This window comes from Oncorhynchus nerka, linkage group LG13, assembly GCF_034236695.1.
Source record: "Oncorhynchus nerka isolate Pitt River linkage group LG13, Oner_Uvic_2.0, whole genome shotgun sequence".
NCBI classification, from domain to species: domain Eukaryota; kingdom Metazoa; phylum Chordata; class Actinopteri; order Salmoniformes; family Salmonidae; genus Oncorhynchus; species Oncorhynchus nerka.
In genome coordinates, this window is record NC_088408.1 from 106,011,956 (window position 1) to 106,021,179 (window position 9,224).

At 41.9% G+C, this 9,224-nt stretch overlaps 1 protein-coding gene across 1 annotated transcript; it reads right to left on the minus strand.

Annotated features, from left to right (window-relative positions):
- Nucleotides 1-682: 682 nt before the first annotated feature.
- LOC135574824 (uncharacterized) lies at nt 683-7,285 on the minus strand. The gene is made up of 5 exons (XM_065027030.1): nt 7,133-7,285; nt 2,420-6,868; nt 2,215-2,293; nt 1,497-1,616; nt 683-882 (listed from the first exon to the last, which is right to left on the minus strand). The coding sequence occupies exons 1-5, from the start codon at nt 7,283-7,285 to the stop codon at nt 728-730; spliced, it is 4,956 nt and encodes a 1,651-aa protein (XP_064883102.1). The 3' UTR covers nt 683-727.
- Between the last annotated feature and the right edge of the window lie 1,939 nt (nt 7,286-9,224).

Genomic DNA, 9,224 nt, shown 5'->3' on the forward strand with positions numbered 1-9,224 from the left:
TGATTTCCAAAGAACAAGCTAGCTATCGAAAAGTGTCAGCGTGTGCCGTTAACGTCTTCATAGCTAGTAGCATGTAATCAGGACCAAACTGTTGCTGAGATAATGGATGTTGAAACTTCCAAGGAGAAAAGAGGCATTGTTGAAACTCACTCATATTCTTGCAGTGTAAAAAAGGGGGGTGAATGCGATTCATACCCGAATACCCCAACCAAGGAGCAACTTCCAAAGAAGCTGAGAAGTGAACCATCAATGAGCCATATTCCTTGGGTTATTCGTGGGTGATTGTCTATGTGATGTTGCATGTTTACACTCAATTAGTATTTGGTAGCATGTAAACTTCTGACCCACTGGGAATGTGATGAAAGAAATAAAAGCTGAAATAAATCATTCTCTCTACTATTATTCTGACATTTCACATTCTTAAAATAAAGTGATGATTCTAACTGACCTAAGAGGGATTTTTTACTAGGATTAAATGTCAGGAATTGTGAAAAACTTAGTTTAAATGTATTTGGCTAAGGTGTATGTAAACATCAGACTTCAACTGTACCTAGAAGTGCACACTATTCTTATTCTTTTGTAATGTATCTTAAAAGTATAGTCAACTATACAACTTCTACTACTACACTTTATATCATCCAATAATATATAATGAAAAATGAAAAACACTCAACATGAAACATTAATGCAATTATGTTCATTTCAAATATTTATTTTGAAATATAGATTAGGTGCTCTTCTTTTTATAGCAGGAAGTAAAGGGACTGGACAAGGCTTTGCCTATAGCTGAAAACATCCTGGAAATGAGCGAACACTTCCTTGGTTTCTTCTTGGTGGAGCACACACTCTCTGTTCGGCAGGATTCTTGATCATTGACAATTGCTGGGAAAAAAATGTAAACATAACATTTTCTTTTACTGACCCTAGTTAGTGTGAAGAATTAGTATTGCATTATTATTATTTAAATTGTAATATTCTACATCATTTACAAATGTAGGGCGGCAGGTAGCCTAGCAGTCTCAATCCGCCTATTTAACGCAGAAGTGTTACATAGGCCCCCCAAGGGCTTAGACTGTTTAGTGCCAAAAAGATAAAAACATGCAAAAAATATATATACATATAAATATATTCGTCAACTTCTATCTCTCAGATTTAGGACAGACACTTCAGTTCCATGTAGTGAATCTGTTGTTCAATGTGTTTGTATGGGCAAATAGCAGTAAGGCCGATACAAACCCCTCGGCCTAAACAGGGCTTAGACTCTTGTGGGTTAAAAAGCATGATCATTACAAAGGTGCAACTCGTGCTGGGGACAATAAAAGGCCACGCTAAAATGTGCAGTTTTGTCACACCACACAATGCCACAGATGTCTCTGAGACAGACTGAGAAAAATAGAAGCAAGGATAAACGCTGGTTGACTAGTTTTGAGGGAGCGTGCAATTGGCATGCTGTCCACCAGAGCTGTGGCCGGAGAATTGAATGTTTATTTCCTTACCATAAGCCGCCTTCAATGTCGTTTTAGAATATTTGGCGGTATGTCCAACCGGCCTCACAACCACAGACCACGTATATGGCGTCGTGTTGGCTGTAGGGTTATGGTGTGGGCAGGCATAAGCTACGGACAACGAACACAATTGCATTTTATCAATGGCAATTTGAATGCACAGAGATACCGTCACGAGATCCTTAGGCCCATTGTCGTGCCATTCATCCGCCGCCATCACCTCATGTTTCAGCATGATAATGCATGGCCCCATGTCGAAAGGCCTGCATACTCACCAGACATGTCACCCATTTAGCATGTTTGTGATGCTCTGGATTGATGTGTACAACAGCGTGTTCCAGTTCCCACCAATATTCAACAACTTTGCACAGCTATTGAAGAGGAGTGGGACAACATTCCATAGGCCACAATCAACAGCCTGATCAACTCTACGCGAAGGAGAAGTGTCACGCTGCATGAGGCAAATGGTGGTCATACCAGACACTGACTGGTTTTCTGATCCACGCCCCCTACCTTTTCTTTAAGGTAACTGTGACGAACAGATGCATATCTGTATTCCCAGTCATGTGAAATCCATAGATAAGGGGCTAACGAACGTATTTCAATTGACTGATTTCCATATATGAATTGTAACTCAATAAGATCTTTGAAATTGTTGCATGTTGCGGTTATATTTTTGTTCAGTACACATTTGAGTGTATTGACTTACCTGTTTCACTACCGGCAGGGGTCTGGTTCTGGGAAGGTGTTGGAGTGCAGTGGTTCTTCTTGTTGACCTTCTTTGTACACTGGGTAACAGACAGTCATTTCAGCAGTAGGAGAAATTGCACACAAAAGGTATCAGTGTTTACCATCATACTGTATGTAATGAATACAAATCATCTTTATAATTTGTATTTTGATGACATATGTACCTTTGGGTGGAGTCCACAGAGAGCGCTGAATCTTCCTCTCTTCTTTTCCTTTCTACCAGTTGTTGGAAGCCCATAATTACCTACCTCGTCACTGCCAAGGTCATTGTTTGATGACAACTGGGTATTGGAGGGAGGTGAAGAGCTAGCCTCATTGCATTTAGTTAGTAGTTCCCTAGTTAATGATTTGACCAGGGCATCGTCAAATGCATAATCCGTTGACTTCATTGCAACCTGGAGCATCTTCTCTGACCCGAATTCTTGAAGAAGCCCCTTGTAGACAGCCTTGAAAATCTTTTTGATTTTCAGATTCTGGGGGTAGGCTTGAGTTGGTTCAAGGCCTGAGGTGCCACAGAACTCAGACAGAATCCTCTTTGTGAGAACTCTTGATGTTTCACCAATGTCAGAGGATTCCAGTAATGTGATAGGGGTGATCATTGACAGCAGTCTAACAATCAGTAAAAGTACCAAAGAGGTGTAGTCATTGCTAGTGGAGTCAAATGATGCATGTGTATCAGAGTCCATGGCTGATGGAGTTGATGGATGCACAGAGACACTAGACATCTCCAGATCTTTGTTGTCCATCTTGGATTCCACCTCTCCTAAAACTTGATAATCCACAGTTCCACCGTTGTGTGTGCTGTTGCCAGACAGAGAGGGTCTAGGCAATGATTTGGCACTAGACTGACGGCTAGTGGTCATGAGAGCCGGTCTGTCAGAGTCAAGTGTTCCAGCATCAGTTGGGGACAACCCATTGATTATGTTCATCAACTCTGATAATTCTTCTGATGAATTGGAGGCCACAGAACAGGTATACATGACCTGATTGACCATTATATTGGTGAAAAGGCTCTCTGTGTCACAGTAAACCTGTGAGGAACTAATGGAGATGGCAGAAGAGCTCGGGATAAGCTGACTTGTTTCCTGCAGAGAACCATCAGAGATGATAGTTTGGCAGAAATCTGATCCTTGTGATGGTGGAGGAAGCCAGAAGACAATCTGCTGTAGCAGACGTTTTATTGACTCCGTAGCAAAGGAATACACAAGGTCAGATGGAAACTCCCTGGATTCTTCAGAAGCATTCAATTCTGTCTTCAGCTTCAAAAGAATAGAGTCAGACACGCTCTTGCCAGCTGGCACAAAAAGAGCCTGGGGGGTGTTGTGACTTTTTATGAGCTCATAAACTTTGTCAGTGAGCTCATGTGAGAAGTTCTGAAGACCGTCCCTGGGGCTGAGTCTCGCAAGTCTTCTTGTAAAAGAAGTGACATCATCTGCAGTGGCTATGTGTTCCGTATCTTCTCTTGGAATGACCTCCATAACAGTGTCAACTATGGCAGAGATGGTTTGCCTTGTGTAATTTGTTGACCCTTGTGAATGAGTTGAGGAGTCACTCATATCAATGACCGAACTCCTAATGATAGGACAATAGATTTCAACAGGCCACTCATTGGGGACTGGAGTGCCTGGAAGAGAATTTGTAAAATCACTCTGGGACCCTCTGGTCATGGCAGAGGTGATGGAAAGGGAGGACTTTGAGGAGGATGGCCGGTGTATCTCGTGTCCATCAGTTCTCACCATGTCAACATCCTCCAACATGGAGCCCACGATGGAACGAGTCAAGAGGCCTTTCTCTGAGGTGCTCATCCTCTCTGACATAGACACTCTCCTCTGGATTGTCATCAAAGTCTGACTAATTAAGGCTTTGGAATAATTTACCATGCTGGTCTGGCTGCCTTCATGTTCACTGTAAGTCATTTGTGTAGAAGTAGCTGTTCTGCATATGGATTCGGCATGTTTGGGGGCCTCAACCACATTGTCTAGGAGTACCGGTTGTTGCTGGGCAAAAAAATCCTTGACCTTGATGAACACATTGTTGAACAGGTTAACAGTGCCTGGCCAAATGAACTTTCCTTTCACATTGACCCCGTTGTGAACACTGACAGGAAGGGTTGAAGCTGACAGGGATCTCTCTAACTGGCCAGACACTGAAGCATCAGACATTTTAGTCATCTGGGTGAAGCTATTAAGGTCTTTAGTGATGCTTATGACGATGTTGGATGCTGCAGAATTGGTGTGTAGAGAAGAGGTGAACAAAGGTGGAGTTCCACGGTTCTGAAGGATTTTGACATCTCTATCATCACCATCATTACTGGACTCTGCACTTCTACCATCAAGGCTGGTATTTACAATGCCAATCAACCCTGATTGGAGGATCCCAGCAGCCAAATGTGAGGCTTTAGTTTGAAACTCATCAGTACATAGTTTGTCAAAGGCTGTGGATTTAAGACTTCTAGAGGATGCTTCCTCTTCATCATTGTTGATCTCACCATGCAAATTGTCCTGTGTATTGACAGCATAGTCATCAACAGATAAATATGATTTGGAGGCGGCAAGGACGTCAATCTGAGAAACAACGGCATCCAAAAGCTTGGACATGTCTTCTGTATCTCCTTTTAGGCTAGAGAGGCATTTCTCCATGGATTCCTCAGAGTGATACACAGTGAGGATCTGACTAATGACCTCCTTGGTACAGGTTTGAAGGTCCGCTTGGATTTCAGGAGAATCACTATTACAAGTCACCTGAGAATCTAAACTTTCACTAGGAGCCTGTTTGAGAGTCTCATCATGTATTGGTGTAACACCATCGATGACCTTTACAGAGTCTTGGCAGGTAGTGAGAAACCGCCTCAGCATTTCTCGAAATCTATGATATATAATACGAGCAGCAGAAAGGGTGCTCACTTTTGAAATTCTGAGAATTTCAGATTCATGTGCCTGCATGGACTGAACAATAGTCTCCACATCTGTTACAAAAGTGTCCAGTAATTTAGATGCTTCAGATTCTCCCAGTAAGCTGTTTGTAAAAGGGTTGACAGATCTCAGAGCTTCACTCACTGCCTTTCTAGCCTTTGTCTGGAAAGACACACTGGAGAGTTTCTTTATATTTATAACTGGAAGACTCTGGGTAGATTCACTGTTGGTGGTGCTGTCCTGCATACCAAGTGGAAAAGTGAGATGGGAGAGACATTGTTCACTGTCTAACAACTCAGATGGTGAGGCGGAACAAGAACTGGTGAAATCATTCAAGTCAGACATGATGCCATCCACAAATAGAATGGCCTCCAGAGACTCTTCAGAATCACACTCTCCAACAGAAGATGAGAACTTCTCCATCAACTCAGTCTTATACAAGACTATAACCTGGCTGGCAATCGCTTTTGTGGTGTCAAGGAGGACTTGGTCTTGCAAATACTTTTTGAGAGCCAAGAAAGGTTTTGGGGTCTCACTTTGTCCTTTTTGTTCATTCATAGATGAGGGGGTTATTAAAAGTGGTTTACAAGAAATGGAGTCGGATGTGTCAGCCTCACCATTACTGGAATGACTGACGTCCAGGCACAAAGTTGGAACCATTGTGAAATAATCTTTTGTGCTCTCCACAAATGTACTTGCGAGATCCCCTTTTTCTGGAGAGGTAAGAATCCTCTTCAGCGTATTTTTCATGTCGTAGTAACAGCCAACAGTGTAAGACCAGATCTTACTCTGATGGTTTTCAAGAAGGATCTGCTCACTCTGTGCAGGAGAGCAGGATGCCCTGATAAACTGGGTAAGATTGTCCATGTCTGAAACAAAGGTACTTACCAACTCAGAGGCCTCAGGCTCAATCATAAGGTCTCTGATCTCACCAATCCTAGGAGTTTGACTAGATGATGTAGTGCCAGAACAACATGATGTACAACCCCTGAATCTTTTAACAATCTCCCGGATCGATTCAGTGGCCTTGGTCTGAAACTCCTCAGTGAGTAGTCTGTCCATACTTTGTGTTGACAGACGAAGACTAGATTTGGCACCTTTGATATTGAGGTTGCTCTCTCCTTGTTTTAGCATCTCCTCAGGACTTTTACAAGCTTCAAGCATCTTCATATGGTCAGCGACAACACAAAGCAGTTCCCTCTTGTCGGGATCATTTTCCTCCTTATTGCTGAAGTTCAAAACAGTGCCACTGAGGGCTGTCATGACCTGTCCTGTTAAATGTGTCATATCCACCTCAACTCCATCCTCTCTGAGAACAACACTCTGCTCAACACTCTTCCCATTAATGTACATCTGAAGTAGGTTGGAAACGCCAGACACCATCTCCTCAACCACCTTGGTGTTGGAGACACCACCACTGGCAAAAATGACAGGGGACATTCGCCCAGAGACGGGAGTTTGGATGGCCACAGAGATTATGGAATTGACCTTCTTTGACACTTCTCCAACAATAACCCGGGATAGACTTTGAGTGTCTACCTGGCCCTCTCTTTGGATACAGAGGACATTGTTCAGCGACTCTTTGAAGGAATCCTGGACACCAGTGAGGAGACTGTCCTCAGTGATCCCAAAAAAGTCACTGAGTGGCTCAGATGATATCGACTCACCATCTCCTGAGTATTTGGCAACACTGTCTGAGACCTTTGAGAATACAAAGCAAACAATACAGCATTCCATATTCAATAGTAGACACGGTAGTGACATTAATGCATAATTCAATAATCAGTTAAACTGGTCATGAAGAGTAAACTGTTATACAGATAACAAAACATATTTTCACAAAATGGGTTATGAATAGTTAGGTGAAACCGGTTTCTTTAGGAATGACTGAACATACCCATTACGAGAGGAGCTTGATTTGGCCGTGCAAGACCTTGAGGATTTGCTGCTGCCTCTCTTGCGAACCTTCAGGTTTGTGCTAGAGGATCTCTCTGATTCTGTCAGAGACTTGCCGGATACTGGAGACACATGGCTGTATATCCGTACAAAACGGAAAATTGCAGGGATGATGACCTCCAGGATGGCCTCAGATACAAACCGCACAATCTCCAGGCACATCTCTGCAAGCAATGCCCTCATCACCTGTAGGACCGAAACAGTGTAGGTAGATTACTCATAGCCGGGCTCTGAAACCAAGCTCCTCAAAGAGATACCAACAATCTCACATATGTTCATGAGAATCATGAAAGTGGCATACATTGGAAAGCATGAAAAGCAGTAGGCTACTAAAAAGCTATTTGAATGTAACTGTTTGTGATAATGTGGATGATACTGTAGATAGATAAAAGGTTTGTATCTAATTGTCTTGAAACATCTATTAATATATCTATGAATCATTGTCAGGGTTATTAAGGGACCTCCATTGCCTATAGGAGATAATTAGATGTTTTTAGCACCAAAAAGCACACCAACACACATACAATTTATAAAATCCTCCAGATGACATTGCATTCAAATACTATAATAGAAGTTTGGACATACTCCTCAGTAAGTTTTTCCAGAAAACGGATGATAATCGGGTTGAAAGCATCCGGATCGATTGGCGGGAGGTCAAGAGCCCTGGTCTGACAGGCCCTGGAGACACACTCATTTAGGATCTTTTCATTGGATTGTCCCTGGTGAGATGTCCCTGAACTGTCATCCCAGAAAATTCCACAGATGTAGAGGGACCTGTGTCCAAAGCAGCATTCACCAAGGTAAAGAAGTCAGAAAACATGTAACCTTCTGAGGCAAGTATGTATTAGCTAATTTTGTGTACTTTGTGAAGTTAAGTACCCAAGAAAGTATAACATGTGCACTCTGCTATTAGTCCTCTGCTCAATAGATGTCCATACTAAATTACATTAACATGCAAAAGGATTACATTCAGTGAAATTAGAGTTTAATTTATGACCTGCATCTGTATCAGTGATCTGCTCCACTTTGTTTCTCTTGGTCCTCTTGGTCTAAAAAGACAATACAGTCAATGATATACACGTAGATACTGTATGAAGCCATTCCAATACAGCCCTTTGAGTAGAGCAAGGGTAAGACTGATTGTAGGGCTGTCCCCAACAAAAAAATATCTTTGTCGACCGAGAGTCATCCTGTTCTAATGTATTTTTCCATATCAGACACACCCTATGTGTTTGAATACAATCACCTACATAGGCACTGAGCTTGTCTGATGCTTTGAGCACACTGTTTGATTAAATAATTAAGACACACAAATGACTCAAGAAAGAGCCTGATGGTGACACTGTATTAAAATAAATGACAGCGAGTGCCTGTGTGACAGGCGCACGTTGTCTCGCTCTCCTCCCTACTGCAGCGAAAAGGCACCACATAACAGCAAGTGTTTATTGTGCTGTCCATGCTGAAGACGCAACATCATTTCAGCCATTTAGTTTCTTCCTTACAGTTCTGGAAACTTCTTCTTTACAGTTCTGGAAACTTTAGAGTGTTTTCTATCCTAATCTGACAATTATATGCATATTCTAGTTTCTGGGGCTGAGAAATAGGCCGTTTCAAATTGGTACGTTTTTTAGCCAAAAACGGAAATAATGCCCCCTATGCGCGAAAGGTTAAGCAAATGTTAAGCAATACCAGTCTGTTCTAACGACTAAAAATGATAAAGCCATTATTACAACATAGCAAAGATTAAAAACAGCCGAATCTGTGAAATTGCTTAATTCAACATTTTGCCAGTGCATGAGGCTTGGTGCTCTATTAAACAAATACTCAAACAGGCAACAGAAGCTATATCTGTCTTACTCCTGAATATATGTATACAGTACCAGTCAAAAGTTTGGACACACCTACTCATTCAAGGCTTTTCTTTATTTGTACTATTTTATACATTGTAGAATAGTAGTGAAGACATCAACACTATGAAATAACACATGGAATCATGGAGGTACCAAAAAGTGTTAAACAAATCAAAATATATTTAATATTTGAGATTCTTCAAAGTAGCCATCCTTTGCCTTGATGGCAGCTTTGCACACTCTTGGCAGTC